Below are 16,759 nucleotides of genomic sequence, written 5' to 3'. Positions count from 1 at the left end.
AACCTGAAAAACGCAGGAGGTGAAAGGCATACAGAGGGACAGAGATGTAAACAAAATTCCTCTTTATGTATATCTTTGTATTTTGATTTTGGAACAGTATAATTTTATTATTTAGTAAAAGAATTATACCTTAGTAAGCAAAATAAAACAAAAACACACATGTAGCTCTGTAGGGAACTTACACTTCAAAGTGCAATCTTATATCCACTATCTACTCTTATTTCAATTTTAATCCTCACAGCGACACTATGAGGTAGGCGGGGTTGGTATGAGTTGTTTAAAGTCACAGCCAGTAAGTAAAGCCCATACTTAAATCCAGGTCTTAACTTCAAATTCAGTCTTTTCCATGGGGCTCAGCTTCCTCCAAAAGAGTATTCAGTGGCAGAGAGAGTGGCAGGTAGGTATCCTCTGGCCAACAGATACCACATAATCTAGTTTCTAATCCAGGCACTGTCTGGAACCAATTCCATCTGCCCACACACCCCACACTGATGGTCAGGCGCCCAGGTTTTGCAGGGTTTGTTTATGAGGTATCATGTCTCTTTAAATCAAAGAGATGTCATGTGCTTTAAGTGCATTTGCTTAGAAGGCTAGATAACAGGATGGGCTGGACGTTTTGGAAAGAAAACAAACCTACCGCTTGAGACAGATACCTGGACAGGGATCTGAGGAGAGGCCTCTTTTTCCTCCAGGCCAAACACCAAAGTCGGGCTCTGTGGTGCACATACATTCAGGATCCTGAACCTTTTGCTGAGAAGGGAAGGGCTACTCTTACAGCTGGGTATTACCTGTGGCCTTGTTCAGAAACAAAGGCTACAGAAGATTCCATCTCCCTGGTAAGAAGGCAGAGTGGAAAATGTGGTTGGCAAAGACAGTTGTTTTGGTTTGTGGGTTGCATTTTTTTAAAAACCATCAAACCACAACAAAGTTCAGTCTGCAGAAGTGCACACTTCCTGAGGAAGTGCCCCCAGAAGAAGCCTGTCCACCTCTGGCTGAGGAGAGAGGGCAATGCACCAGCCAGTCTGACTGTTTTGTTTCCCTGGACTGTGAGCACTATCCAGGCTAGTCTGAGATCCACACAAAATCCTGCCAGCATCTCCGATGTTGGACAGGAGGAGAAAACACAAATTCAGGTGTCATCCAAGGGTCTGTTTTCTTGCCAAAACTTAATGACTTCTCTCTGACCCCAAACAGTACTACTCCTATTTGTTTCAGGCAAAGCCAGCTTTTTGCTCTTTCCTCAAAAGCTCCATGGATGACAGGCCACATTATTTCTTGGCCCCACGCCTCGGACCTGCCTGAAGCACACTCTACAGGTCAAGAGCGATGCTTCTCAGCCCCCTTCTCCTTGGCTGGCCTCCCATGTCCTTTCCCAAAACACCCACAACCCAAGCATCTTTCCTAAAACTCTGCTCACCTCTGAAGGATCGGTAAGGAGCCTCCCCAGTTCCAATCACTCATTGTCTCTCTTGTACTTTATCCCCTGTGTTATTGTGCATTCATTCTCACATTTGTGTTTTACATATTTGTTCTTACAAACAACATACGGAGCAAGATTTACAGCCTAATGGTCCCAGGTCAATACGCAGCCTGCCCACTCCCCATACCCAGCATGTGGAGGAAGCAAGTACACTGTGTTCCTGGCTGGGCACTAACAGCACAGTGGCGTCTACCCTCCCTCCTCCTAAAGGGTCCCAAACCTGCTCTAAAGCCCAATCCCAAAGCCTCCCCGCTTGACTTCTTTCTGGCTGCCCCACTGCAGCGCTATTTCCCACCAAGTTTTCCCTGACGTCACCTAGTCCCGTGACTTCTCACCTAGTCCTGTGACTTCAGTAACCTCAGCTTCAATGTCTTTCTATTGTCTCCCCACTGAGGGGGCTCTCCCCAGCTCCTCTTCTTCTGCTGTCATCTGCCTTCTGGGAGAAATCACCCCTTCTCTGGCTTATCTTTTTCTACTTTTCTACTTATCCTGTATCTTACAGTCTGAGGAGCACACCACGACTGCCAGATCTGTCACATCACAGCCCTCTTCAAATCCCCTTCCAGGTCCCAGGTGGAGAAGCATGAATTCCTCTGAGGGTCAGAGATGTTCACACTGCGCTCTGCGCACAGCTCCCTGCATCCCGTCGATAAATGTGAGCTGACACTGTTGCTACTAATGGGTTTCCTTGGCACGAGGTGTCTTCACCTCCGCCGCTTCTCTCGTGAAAGACTAAGCCCACATGACGAGTCATCCACCCAGTAAACTGGAGATGCAGTCCAACGGTCACCAAGGGTCCTGAATTCTTAAGAGACCCGACGTTAGAACGGTGGGCCAGTGAGACAGCCCTCTCCCAGAGGGAGGAGAGCTTACATCCCTGCTCTGCTGTTCTCTTGTCTACAGAGAACATTAACAATGGCACCAACGATGGCTAATGTTTCCAGGCATTTCTTATATGCCTGGCATAGTTCCCACAAACACCCTATGAGGTAGGTACAATTACTATCCCCATTTTACAGATCAGAAGACTAAGGCTTATAAAGGTTAAACACCATGACCAAGGCTACACAGCCAATAGGTGGGACAGCCAGGATGTGTCCCAGGTATCTGGGGCTGGGTGCTGTGTCTGACCTCTATCCTTCTCAAAGCAATGCAAGCATACCTTGGAGACCACCTGGGAAAACGACAAATCCTCTCTTCAGGACAAAGGAAATACACATCAATCTACATTAAACGTGAAAGGATTTCTCCCTGAAATCGATTTCAGCCTGTAGGCTAGGAAGAGCCTTCTCTCACAAATGGTAGGCAGGTGGTGCTAGTGGTAAAGACCCTGCCTGCCAATGCAGGAGACATAAGGGGTGTGGGTTTGATCCCTGGGCTGGGAAGATGCCCTGGAGGAGGGCATGGCAATCTACTCCAGTATTCTTGCCTGGAGAATCCCATGACAGAGGAGCCTGCCAGGCTTACGGTCCATAGCGTCGCAAAGAGTCAGAGATGACTAAAGCAGCTTAGCACGCAGGCACAGCCCTGCCCTAGTCACATGCTGGGATAAGGAAGCAACTGTCCACCGGAGAGCACGAGCTTCCACTCACAGTCACTGCTTTTTTAGCTTGTGTCAACCAGGCTCAGTGGTTAATGAAGATGGATGATGAGGAGTCCCTCTGAGAGAACTCAGATACCCGAATCTGATGGTGTCAGAGAAAGACAGGAAAGCCTGGAGAGACATGAAAACCCCGAGGTGACAGAACAAATTTGTACGTTGCTCTTTTACAGGAAATCAGAAGCCTCTGCTTTTGGTTCATATAATTTTCTTATTTTGGCAAGTTCAGTTCAATAATGTCTACAATTTACATTTGTGCTAGAATTCCAAACCAAATCTCAAACTGACCTGCAAATGACTGGTTATCTTTCGTAGGTAATATACATTCTTAGGGAAGCTGCCTGTGTCAAATTAAGAAATCTCAGTCCCAATTCTATCTCCAACACTGGGTAAGTCACAACCTCTCAGCATGTTTTCACTTATTCCCATAAAACATGGGTGCAATTATCCATGTTCATACCCTGAGTTACTCTAACTGATGCCATGAGCGGCAGGGTGGGGGTGGGGGGGTCAGGACAAATGCATTAGCAAATGCTGAATTCTTATGAAGCAAGCAAGATGCTATGAACTATATGTCCTGAGTAGCTCTGATAGAAACATAGACCATTCATCGAACTCTTTAGAGTCATGTAACGGTGTACAGTTAGATGGCTATATATAAACTATAGGACATCGTAAGGAAAACGGCTGTTATCCATGTTTGTTATCGATAGAGAAATGTGAAACCACAAGGAGACAAATTGCTGTCCAGGATCTATAATCAAGAAAGTAGTAACTGTCTCTCTTGGTTCTACCATGTAACATTATGTGAAGGATACGATGAAATTTGTGCCTAGCTTTGAACATTCTGTTCCCAAAATCATATGGTGAGGCAATTAAAGGCCATGCTTTTGGTTTTTAAGAAGCAGCAGAAGTCCAGATGTAATCTGAATCAGTCTCGTTAAGTTTCTTTCCAGATTAATCTCTAACATGCCAAAGCCTCATGAAGAAGTCTGGAAATTTTACTAAAATGAAATCAAGAACAGGCTTACATGTAAGAAAAAATGAAGAATGTAAGTTAAAAACAACTTCGAAGTTGAAGCTGAAAGGCAAAAAAGCAATTTGAAAAATGAAAAACTAATCTTGGTTCAAAATGAAAACTTAGAGAAACAAAATTTTTAAAAGATAAAGATTTTCCTTCAGTGACAACTGAAGAGTCAGAAAACTATATTCCCCCTAACCTCACTGTGCTATTTAGCATATTAAGAAACTAGACTAAACAAACATAAGAAGTATGTTATGACAATTGTACCTTCAGGGCTCTGAAGTATCAGACTTTAGAACTGGAATACCATCTCATGACTAAGTGAACCAATCATAAAAAGAAGTTCATAACAAGACTGGTTCATTAGGGCGACCATCCAAGAATTCAATTTATTGACTATCAATACTTTGTTACATGCACAGCAGAATGTTTATAACTACTGAAGCTGGGTGATGAAAATGTGGGGAATTTCTGAATACTACTCTGCTTGTATAGGCTTGAAATTGCCCGTGATAAAAAGTTAAGGGAAAAAAATCAAAGAACTAAGTTATAAAAAAAGTTAACGAAAAAAATCAAAGAAACATGCTATAACCATGTTATTTCTATGAGCAGACCAGATACTACTGGAACAGAGAAGCTAAGAGGAAACACAGTTTAGTGATAAAGAGTAGGTTCTAATGTCAGACTGTCCAAATTATAATTCTGGATCTACCATTAGTGAGATGACCTGTAGGTCACTCTGGCATAAAGATTATGCTCTTCTCGGATGAATTTCTGACTAAGAGCAAAAAGCACCAAAGGTTATTTCCCCTATTTTGAATTCTTAAACATTTTACAAACTACTTAACTCTAACAAGCCCGTCAGCTTTTCAAAATGAAAGACGATGTAACAGGTCCCAAGGTCTGTTCCCTCATTCAGCTATGGAATCCATTTCTAATACGATCCATAAAGAAGGTACAAAATGCATAGTCAAGTATTTCAAGAAGGAGGGGAGAAAAGTCAGGTAGGTTGTATGCCATCTCAGATATGTACCCAGTTTTCAGTCCAGCTGACTAAGAATACTAGTGTTCACCAATATGAAGTAACTCAATGGATTCAGTAAGATAAGAATTGATTTCTCCCTTTATGTCTCTTGTGGGCAGAGGTAATATTTATCCTCTTTGGGAAATAGTTTACTGGATTTCATCACTGATACTAGACTCTGGGCAGGAAGGGACATGAACACGACCAATGGGGAAGACCAAAGCCAGAGGTGTGCGGTGCTCAGTCACTCAGTCGTGTCCGACTCCTTGCGATCCCATGGACTGTAGCCTGCCGGGCTCCTCTGTCCATGGGGATTCTCTAGGCCAAGAACACTAGAGTGGGTTGCCATGCCCTCCTCCAGGGGATCTCCCCAACCCAGAGATCGAACCCCAGGTCTCCTGCACTGCGGGCTAATTCTTTAACGTCTGAGCCACCAGGGAAACCCAAGGATGCTGAAGTGGGTAGCCTATTCCTCTCCAAGGGGAACTTCCCAACCAGGAATCGAAGTGGGGTCTCCTCCATTGCAGGCAGATTCTTTATCAGCTGAGCTAACAGGGAAGCCCAAAGATAGAGCTGGGTGGAGGAAAAAGGCAGCCTGCCCAAGTATCTCTGCTCTGTTTACCGCCAGCTTGTAGTATTACCAACACTGTTTTTTGAGAAACAATCAATTTTAACAAGCAGAAATCCCCTAGAGCACAGTAACAAACTGCTAACAATGCTATCTACAGAAACAAAATCCTAGCAATGGTGTTTAAGGTTGTCACATCTCCTAAAAGAGCACAAAGGGGTTCTGTATCGGACACGGCGGCCAGTGCCCACCAGGGTGACGGATGGGAGGGCCCCACCGAGGCAAACACACATAGCAAGCATAATAACAGACTACGTACTCTCCCTAAGGTCAGGCCAAGTGTGCCAATTAAATTAGATCATGTTTTCTTTCCTTCCTTCCTGTTAAGTCAAAAAGAACATTACCAAGAAACACAGGAGAATAATTTATTTTTGGCTTTGAACGAACTATACGCTACACTCACTCAGTTCAATTTCTTATCCTTTGGCTCTCTACTGAAATGCTTTAGTCTGTACAATCTCAGGCATTTCACTTTTTCAAGAACAACAAAAAAAGTTAGTTTAGTCCTAACTCGACAGCTGCAGGTTTCACTAGGAAGCATTACAGGCAGCAGGGGGATAAAGACCCCAGGTCTCTCAACATAATAACGGAATGAGTAAGTGAACAGAAGCAAAACTTCTATTGAGTGGAGCACAGAGGTACAGTTGAATGGGAAAAAAAAATTAGCAAAGTAACCTAGAATCCCCTTTAAGAGTAGGTATTTAGGTTCAAAGTAATAAAGACAGTAACTCGCCCTACACAAAACAGAATATTTGCCTGACTTTACAAGCGTCTGTCCTCTCTTAAATGGATATCACTACTATCTACAAACTCAGTGACTTTTAATAGATAGAAAAATATATCAGAAACAAGCCAATGGTCCAGGCTGGTCTAAATAAACCATAATTTTAGTCCTTTTCCTAGACTCTAATCTTTATGATAACAAACCATTTACAGGGACCAAATAAGACCAAAAATGAAACAGAAGCTACACAGTTTCATCTGAAACAATCTTATGTTTTAAAACGTCGTTCAGTCGCCCAGTCATTTCCAACTCTTTGTGACCCCACGGACGGCAGCACGCCAGGCCTCCCGGTAACTCACCACCTCCTGAAATTTGCCCAAGTTCATGTCCCTTGCGAGAGTGATGCCATCCATCAATCGCATCCTCCGACCCTCTCTTCTCCTTCTGCCCTCAATCCTTCCCAGCATCAGGGACTTTTCCAATGAGTCAGATGTTATCAGATGACCAAAATATTGGAGCTTCAGCTTCATCATCAGTCCTTCCAATAAGTATTCATGGTTGATTTCCCTTAAGATTGACTGGTCTGATCTCCTTGTTGTCCAAGGGACTTTCAGGAGTTTTCTCTTTTACTACAGTTCAAAGGCATCAATTATTTGGCATTCTGCCTTCTTTACAGGCCAGCTCTCGTAACTGTACGTGACCACTGGGAAGACCACAGCCGTCTCTGTTTGGACCTTTGTCAGCAGAGGAATGCCTCTGCTTTTCAACACACTGTCTAGGTTTGTCACAGCTTTCCTGCCAAGAAGGAATCATCTTCTGATTTCATGGCTGCAGTCACAATCTACAGTGATTTTAGAGCCCCAAAAGAGGAAATCTGTCACTACGTCCACCTTTTCCCCTTCTGTTTGCTAGGAAGTAATGAGGCCGGATGCCATGATCTTAGTCTTTCTAATATTTAGTTTTAAGCCTACTCTTTCACTCTCCTCCTTCACACTCATCAAGAGGCTCTTTAGTTCCTTTCCACTTTCTGCCATTAGAGTGGTATCATCTGTATCTCTGAGGCTGTTGGTATTTCTCCCACCTACTCGATTCCAGCCTGTAACTCATCCAGCCCGGCATTTCTCATGTGTCCAGCATACATATAAAACAAGTAAGGTGACAGCGGACAGCCCTGTCGTACTCCTTTCTCAGTCTTGAACCAATCCGTTATTCCATACAGGGTTCACCAAAATCTCGATTCAGGCTGTTCCTCTGCATTCATTTCTTAACTATCATCAATTTACATATATAACTGAATTCTGATTGCTTATTTTAAATCTTTCTGCTAGTTTTCCTAAAGTTCATAACCCATCTCTACCCAATTCCAATGTTTGTGTGTCCTAAAATGAGCTCATCTTATAAGAAATCACCAATTAAAATACATGCACAAAATGCACTTTAATTCATAATGGTTTAGCAAGTGTCCCATAATCACAGAACAATGACAGAAATCACTGAAGGGGGACGTGCAACTACATGATGATGAACAGAGTAACAGTGCTGATATTTGTTTACATATAAACACTGAGCTGCAGAGTTCCACAGCAGACCCCAGGGACAGTTAAGCCAAAATCCACACCCATGATCATTTCACAGGGAGATGAAAAGACTTGGAATGACCAATGAAATGGCCTCTCAGTGTTGGCCATCACACTGCCTGTGCTGCTCAATCGGGGCATACACAAGCCTTGTCAAGGCTCTTCTAAGACAGCAGTTTTCAAATACAAATGACTGCAGCTCCATGTGCTCAATTCCAAGCCTCTACATCCCTCCTTCTTCCACCTTTTTACCCCTGGAAATCCTAGAGCTCTAAAGGACTTAGCTGGAAAATCATTTAAACAGAGAGGGAAGTAACAGAGAGTTGCTGAGATCTCTAATTTCTTTTTCTTTTCTTTCCCTTTATTTATTTATTTATTTATTTAATTTCTAGCTGATTCCTGCTTGGGTGAGATGGCTAAAGTTTGATTCCAAGTGTCTGGGTTATCTCACTAGATTCCCTATCTACTTCCTCCCAGCTTTCTAGCTAGTCTCATAAGTAAGCTGGGGTTAACATGTCCTTCCTAGCCAGAATCCACTGGCTAAGGAAAGGAATGTGGACTCTGGGAAGAAGGTGCTATAAGATGCACACAGCACCCAGGCAAACATGCTGACATGCGTCATGTTCTAGGGCAGTTGCCACTTTTTGGTTTGAAACCCTAAAAATTAAAGCACAACACCACCTTATTATCTACCCTAAAAGTAGATAATAATCTACTATTATCTACCATGAAAAACTTAAAAAATATGGTCTCAAAGATTTGCAAGAATACACCCTAAACAGTTAATCAATGGTGATCTCTTATTTGGCAAAACTAACACAATTATGTAAAGTTTAAAAATAAAATAAAATTTAAAAAAAAAAAAAAAAAAAAAGGTGATTTCTGGGTGGCAGGATTATTAGAGGTTTTTTTTACCTCCGGACTTTGGGCTTATCTGTAGTTTTTATTTTGCTACAACTCACATATTATCTGTGTGTGTTTGTTTCTTAAAGCCCAATTACTAGAATTTATTTAAGACTTCTGCCTGGCTTTTGATTGTCAGAATAAAACAGTTCTAAATGGTAACCACAGCATTCTCTTCCTCTTTAGACCTCACAACTTCTAATGAGTCTCCAATAAATGCCTCAAGTTTCTTGCCAGGCCCATTCTCCTCCTTGGAAGGCTTCTGATCTTCTAGAGTTACTGCAGCCAACAAAAAGGCACCAAATGCTGTACAGCCAACAGTCCTGGCAAAGGGCACTCAAGCTTCTTACTGGCCAAGGGATTCTGGGACAGAGAGGTGTAGGAGGGTCACTGTGGTCCGGAACAGATGCCAGCACATACTGGTCTCAGAGCCAACCATGGCGTTCAGGCCTCCCATACCGCTGGCAGGAATGCTGGGGGCAAACGAGATCCTCGGATTTTTCTCTAGAATAGTCCAGCTAATAAGTTAGCTAACTGGACCAATTACTGAAAAATAAAAATGAGCCACACCAGGGCAGCTCTTTCTTCCCATATCTCTTAGGAGGCAGAAGAGTAGCACAGAACCCAGTCACTTTGAGTCTGGCAGTATTACCAGCGTAAGCTTACCTTTGTGGCCATGGTCTTCACCCCAAGAATTTTCCACTCTCCATTTCATGAAACCACCCTCCTGATCATCCTGCAAAAGAGTGGATGACAGCAGAGAGTCTGAAATGAGATCTGAAATGAGGTGTCATGTAATTTTAGCTCTTATTCAGCCACTCAGAAGAAACAGCCTTCTCTATAAAGCAACGCTATACATGACCAGGGCTGTATATCTTCTACTATAACTAAGAGAATGTCCTGTTAGAGGTGGATTTTGAATCCCTTCAGGTGAAAATACAATAAACCCAGGCAAGCAATAAATACTACTATTTTCTCCTTTACATTTTATGGTATACAGAAAATAAGCACATTAAAATGCCTCTTGGCTAAGAAAAACAAAATGTTAAAATTACAAAAAGCAGTAAACGCCGTGTGAAGCCAGGGATTCTTGCTTCCGATTACCATTCTTTGCAGAGGCATCTAACCGTATTTATTTTAGCAATGAATCTCAGACCTAGTCAAGAGTTTAAAAAAGAAAACAAACACAGTCCCATCATATAGCCTACTTTTCTTACTTAGGGGAACCAAGAAATTACTCTCCCAAATGTGCTTTTTTACTGATTTGGTTACACAAATATTGAATTTAATACAGTAGAGATGGAATGGCAAAGCAAAACGCTATTTCCATAAAACAAAACCTGGGCAGTTCTGTTCATCTATCTTCATCAATAAAATGATACTCATCACGATAATTTTCATTTACAGTCTTTATCACAGTGACACAGAGAGGGATAAGAAGGTTCCATTTGGGAAAAGACTGTTCTCTTTCATGTTTACCCAGAGCATTAGCTGATGTCAAAACAACTTAAATCTTTGTAGCCTGAGAAGAGAACTGGCTCCTGAATTATCTCCTAATGATTTCATCTGTCAACTCCCACTTGCATAAAACTGCAAAAATCACATCTAAACAGGATTCAATTTTACTCCTGACAGTTTTCTTGAATCTCAGGAATTTTCCATCTCAGAAATAGCCAACAAACCCAAAAGTTTCAAATACCCTTATCTGGACTACCCCTTAATCTTAGCCCCAGAGATTTTCAAAACCACATCAATAAACTATACATTCTGGGTCAAGCTTACTGACTGTTTTGGTTTTCCACTCCCTGCATTGTAGCCCATCTTTACTTTCCTTTTAAAATATCGGTGTTAGAATCTACATTACCTAAGGTCATTTATTACAGTAAGTTTGAAAGTGCTTCCTCTTCTTGCCTTTGCCAATGAATTCCTACATGACCTAGATCAAGCCACGTCATCTACAAATATAGAAGAGTATCTGGAACTCCCTCTCAGGGATTCCAAGAAATCAGCAACAAGAAAGGATATCCCAGAATACTTACAAGCATTTATCTCCGCTTTATCATTCAAAGGCAATGCAAACTAGTTTTATAGCAGTCAAAAGTGGAGAGAAGAGAAAAATCTCAATATAAAATTCCAGTTATAACATTAATTCTGCTTTATAATATTAACATGTAATGTAGCTCCATTTCCCAGAAGGAAAAACAGCATATTACTAAACCATGCCTATTAAAGAATGGAGCTTTCAGAGAAAAAGACATGGAGTATGTATGATTTTTATTTCTGAAAAGTAGTAATACTCTATAACAGAGATGGAAAATGATAAAAAGCCAAACTCTCTTAGAAATTATAAAGTTTTTGTTTTCCTTTTTAATAATTCTCTAAATAGTTTAAAAGTTTAACTTTAAGGAGCTTGGTTGTAAATCCACTGAATTTTATAATATAGCAGTTCTAAACATAGAATAAAATACCAAGTTGTTCATATTTAAGTAGGTTAATAGTACTTTATTCTAGTTTATTTAAATAGCATTTTATCTCAACATTTATAGTATTTTATGAAAAGCTCCTTCTAATATTTTGCTTCTAATGTCAAGATAGTTATTCTGTGACACTCTTTCCAATAATTAGGCTTGGAAAGAACATTTTTGCTTGCAGTGGTAAAGAATTAAAGTATAGTTTGATGTCTTCTCTTCTTTATGATCCCTGAGCACAAGAGTAAAACTCTTCTACAGACTGGGAATGAGGAGGCTTATTTGTGAAAGATAATACTGCAGTTGTTGTTTCCAACACTGTATCCTAGAAACAGTGGTATTACTAGTCAGAATATTCCATAGGGAAATCCAAAATACTCTACCTCCAATTTCCTGAAACTCTGAATAAACTCAGTACTGGGCATGGAGTCCACCAATTACTATCACTGACATTTTACTGCAGAAGAATCTGAACGACAAAGGTGAGACTGAACATAAATCATCAAGATATGAACACTTTCAGGGCACGCTTTAATTCCTTATTAAACTGAAGTGGTCGTCTTCCAAGTTTCCTTGCTGACCTCTTTTCACACAGAGAATTTCCAAAGTTACAGAGAAGCAGTTACTTCCTTACTCCCTGCTGACCCAAATTTTGTTCCTTATGGAAAGTTCCTATTTTTATGACTTCTAAAAGCATGCAGCCAACCCCCCAGAGAGGTGGGTACAATGTCTTGCTTGGAAGCTAACTTCTAACAGGAAGCACATACGCTGTGAAGAAGCTCTGCTGGATTAAATGGCCCGCAGGGGAATGGAGGTCCCCCTGTGCAGATACTGGTGTCTGCATGCTGGGGGTCATACCTTTTCTGAGACAGCAGTGAAGGTCATGGCGTGGGTCATAAGTGACTCGCCAAAAGTCAGCCTCTCAGCTTTATTCATGTTCTTCATGGAGACACCGAACACCAACTCATGGTCATAGCTGTTAAAACAAGAATAGCACAGAATACAGAAAGTACAATCACGGGGGATAATTGGCTTCTGGCTATAAGAAGATCACAGAAGAAACTGAGGGGGGCTCAGCAGCTCCAGACAAATCTGGGCTGCAGCTCTTCTGAGAACGTGGTGCATGCAGAATCTAGTCTCTCAATGGGATTTCATTCTCTCTGTGTCACAAGAGCTCTCAGAAAAATAAGAAGTTATTAACATAAACTCCCCTAATCAAAAAACTGACGAAAGGCTGCACTGTCAATTTGGAAAGAAAACAGCAGCAAAAAAAAGTTTTTGAAGTATTTCTTTCAAAAATGGTCTCTCTTGAGCTGGTTGGGCTTCCCTGGTGGCTCAGCTGGTAAAGAATCCGCCTGCATTGTGGGAGACCTGGATTTGATTCATGGGTTGGGAAGATTCCCTGGAGAGGGGAATGGCTACCCACTCCAATATCCTGGCCTGGAGAATTCCATGGACTGTATAGTGCATGGGGTCGCAAAGAGTTGGACACGACTGAGTGACTTTCACTTTGAGCTGGTAGAATTCAGTTTCCGAATTCACGTAGACCATGGCTAACTGTGAAATTTAAATAAATGTCAAAATATTAGAGAATATTTTCAAAGTTTAGAAAACCTCATGAAATCTTTTAGCAGATTTCCTTTCTCCTACTGTTAACTGTCAAGATATTTATTCAATTTCCTACAAGTAATAATTACTTAAAAATAACACTAATGTGAAAATTTTAACAGTCAAGGATTTATTATGATTTGGTTTACAACGAACCTTCGTTGTCATCAACAACCAGAAGGAATGCTTTAAAGTGTGTATGCAAATTAGTCCTAGTTGTCATAAAGACAAAATACATAAGGTATCAAAATAACGGAAGTAGTAAGAAGAATCAAACATCAAACAAGAGACCTAGAAAACCTTTTGTTACATCCCAAATACACTTAACAGAGTTACACATTAATCAATTTTTTAAAAACTGTCTTCCTCAAGGAGAAATATTGTTATTATATCCCTTATATGTGGAATCTAAAAAGAAATGATACAAATTAACTTACTTACAAAACTGAAAGAGACTCACAGACTCAGAGGAAGAACTTGTGGTTAACCAGGGGAGAAGGACTAGTTAGGGAGTTTGGGATGGACTTGAATATACTGCTGCATTTAAAATGAATAACCAACAAGGACCTACTGTACAGCACAAGGAACTCTGCCCAACGTTATGTGGCAGCCTGGATGGGAGGGGAGTTTGGGAGAGAACGATACATGCATATGTATGGTTGAGTCCCTTCACTGTCCACCTGAAACTACCCCAACATTGTTCATCAGCTATACCCCAATACAAAATAAAAGTTTTAAAAAAGTTTCTTCCTCATGTAGTATGACTTTTTAGGAGCACCCAACAATTTCAACTCAGATACAATCTTGACTTCCCAGCTCAGAACATGTGGTGTTCCAACGTTTCAGCTATGAATCCTCAAACTCTACAAAATGGAAAGAAACAGGCCCACTCTCAGGCTTTGAGGTTCATTCAGAGATTAAGCCTGAGAGTGGCTAAATCTCATAAACCTCAGGTATGAGTCACTTCATACAAACAGTGCACGCCAACAGCCACAACCCACAAATGATTTTCTATTTTAAATTTCTTGTACTCACACATTCATGTCACTGAGGCCCAGTTTGCCATTGAAGTGTTTCCCAACATCACAGCCAAACCATACAGCCTAGAAACAGAGGAAGGAGGAAGACAGTATGTCAACATATGTCCTATCTTCCTATTACACCAAAGATTTGGAAGAAGAGGTTTTAACTCTGTATGTAGAAGACACAGAAACAATACCAACCTCTCCATCTTTGATGGAGGCAGCAACCATCTTTTTCAAGAAGTCAACGGGCTGGTTGTTATACAGAGTTTTTCTCCCTCCGACCATATTGCTTAAATAGTCCACTGTGTAAAGTTTGTTGTACTTGTGCTGAGGCCGAGGGTCATTCACTAAACAAATCTAGGAGATCAAGAATATGTTGATCAGAACATAACACCAGGAATATCGAGACACAGACCTCCCCTCCAAGTTCATATATTTGTATCAAGCTCATCACCTCTGCCTACAAGAATAAGCATTACGAACACACTGTTAAATAACCAAGAAACAAAAGGTGGCAGGGTCCTTTTGAGAGGTCCCTGTATATTCTATTTAGTTGAAGGGAGACATTTGGGAGCTGTATCACCATTTTTCCTATTGGCAAAAGTCACCCCAAAACTAATCCTGAAGAATTATGTGCACCAAGTAAGGCAAGATGACGACTCAGGAGCCCATCATTACAAGACCCCTGCTCTCAAGTCACAAGACAGGCTCAAGGCCTGGTAGTACAGTTGAATTGGGACTCCAGTGATAAAACAAAGCCATTTGCTTTTAAGAGGGTGAAGTGAAAAGTGAAGGTGTTAGTCACTCAGTTGTGTCCAACTCTTTGCAACCCCAGGAACTGTATATAGCTCACCAAACTCCTCTATCCATGGAATTCTCCAGGCTAAGAATACTGGAGTGGGTAGCCATTTCCTTCTCCAAGGGATCTTCCCAGGGATTTCCCAGGACCCATGGATCAAACCCTGCATTACAGGCAGATTCTTTACCATCTGAGCCACCAGGAAAGCCCTTTAAGAGAGTCAAGATGCCAATAAGGAAGGGAAGACTGGCACCTGCTAGGCAGGTGGAGAAGTCCTAAAGTTAGTGCGAAAAACTGGGCTGAGATACTGCTCCCTTCCACGAAAGAGTCCCCAGAGGGCCCACAGCACAGTGATGCTCTGAACCCATGGTAAGAAATGCCCAATAGACTTTTACTGTCTTAGCACTGGAGAATGACTCAGGGCCCAGATAAGGGGAGCTGATGGGAATTAAACTGACTGTGGACACACAGTTAGAAAAGTCTTTGAGGAGGAGTGTTGGGAATCCTGAGTAGCCAACTGAACTGGTATATAAAATACTTCAGAAGAGGAAAAATTTGGTTTAGTGTCTTGTTGGATGACCATGCATATTAACCCCGGAACTGGATACTCTTTCTTGTAGTCAACAGGCATTTGAAAATAAAAAGCCAGTGGCTGCCATTGCCAGTCTCTAACCTTATCTTCCATATTGAAGAGTGGCTTGACATGTTGCCTGTAAAACTTCAAGGGTGTTACAGGGCCAATCTTTTGATAGTTTTTATCTTTGTCTCGATATTCCCAGGTGAATGTCTCTGGTGGATTACCCAAACAGATGCACACCACTCTGAATATCTGGAAAAAAGGAGGACAGATGAGCAATGGCTAGAGGGAAGCAGTATTTTTACCTCTTTTCTTCAAGTTTCAAGCTTGGGGAACACAAGAAATCAGAGGCTATATTGAAGTCAGAGACTTCACCGGAAACTTAATATTGCTCCAAAAATTGGAAGGTTGATATCCAGGATTTGGAATCAGCAAACTTCTGAGTTCTTAAATAAACACTCAGAACAATACAACTCTGAAATGTTAATATTTAGTGCTTTGTATTTGCCCTGCAAGTCAAACTTCCTTAGCCAAGAAATCACTCACCACTGATCCACAACAAGATCTGGGTTGCTGCTCCGCTGATTGTATATCAAGTGACAAATAATTACATACATTTTATAAATAGATTTCCTTCCCTTTATGCTTCCAGGTTTTATTTGATTGTGACGGGGGTCTCTACTCCCAGAAAAGTCACTAACTTTTTGGTGGAGTTTAGATGACAATGTCTATCAAAAGTAATATTAGAACGAGAATACACTGAGTAGAAAGGTACCATTTCTGGGGTTGAGACTGTAACAAACTCTCTAATGATGTCACAAAACCTTCAAGTTAGCATCATTACAATCCAAGGATACATTTTATATTATTTTTATCTTACAGAACGACAGAAATAGAAGTAGAGAGACATACCCTGTATAAGGTCAGCCCACAGAAAGTCCTTTCTCTTCTGTATCAAATTTCCTTTACCTTTGAAAAAATATACACGATGATCTGCCTCTTCTTTCTCCACCCAGTCACCACCCTGATCCAGTCTCATCACTTACTACCTGCATTACTTGCTCCTTACATTTGTATACTCCATTACAGTTAACAGAAATGGATCCTGAGTGTGACTGTTTTGTGCCAGCCATTATACATCTGCTAGGTTAACTTAATTCTCATAGAACTCTCTCAAGGTGTAATTTCCCCTCTTCCTCCCTCCTCCAAAAGACTCAAAGAAATTAAGCAATCTACTTAAGATCACATAGCTAGTAACTGGCAGAATCATGATCTGAAGTCACACACTGTCCAAAAAAAACAAAAGTATTGCTCTACCGGTA

General features: G+C 41.2%; 1 protein-coding gene across 8 annotated transcripts in view; it reads right to left on the bottom strand.

Annotated features, from left to right (window-relative positions):
* BLMH (bleomycin hydrolase) overlaps positions 1 to 16,759 on the bottom strand; it is a 51,921-nt gene that overhangs the window by 17,037 nt on the left and 18,125 nt on the right. For all 8 annotated transcript variants that reach the window (XR_008713149.1, XR_008713146.1, XR_008713145.1 and 5 more), the window contains exons 7-11: positions 15,534 to 15,689; positions 14,260 to 14,418; positions 14,072 to 14,139; positions 12,287 to 12,404; positions 9,627 to 9,696 (exon numbers count right to left, since the gene is read on the bottom strand). Coding sequence is in view for 2 of the 8 variants with exons in the window: in XM_055577061.1 (XP_055433036.1) it covers positions 9,627 to 9,696; positions 12,287 to 12,404; positions 14,072 to 14,139; positions 14,260 to 14,418; positions 15,534 to 15,689 (571 nt within the window). In the remaining 6 variants the exon portion in view is untranslated. The remainder of the gene's footprint in view (positions 1 to 9,626; positions 9,697 to 12,286; positions 12,405 to 14,071; positions 14,140 to 14,259; positions 14,419 to 15,533; positions 15,690 to 16,759) is intronic.

Source organism: Bubalus kerabau, chromosome 4 (genome assembly GCF_029407905.1).
Source record: "Bubalus kerabau isolate K-KA32 ecotype Philippines breed swamp buffalo chromosome 4, PCC_UOA_SB_1v2, whole genome shotgun sequence".
Classification (NCBI taxonomy): domain Eukaryota; kingdom Metazoa; phylum Chordata; class Mammalia; order Artiodactyla; family Bovidae; genus Bubalus; species Bubalus kerabau.
The sequence above is the reverse complement of the archived record's forward strand: the minus strand, read 5'-3'. Positions and strand labels throughout refer to the sequence as shown.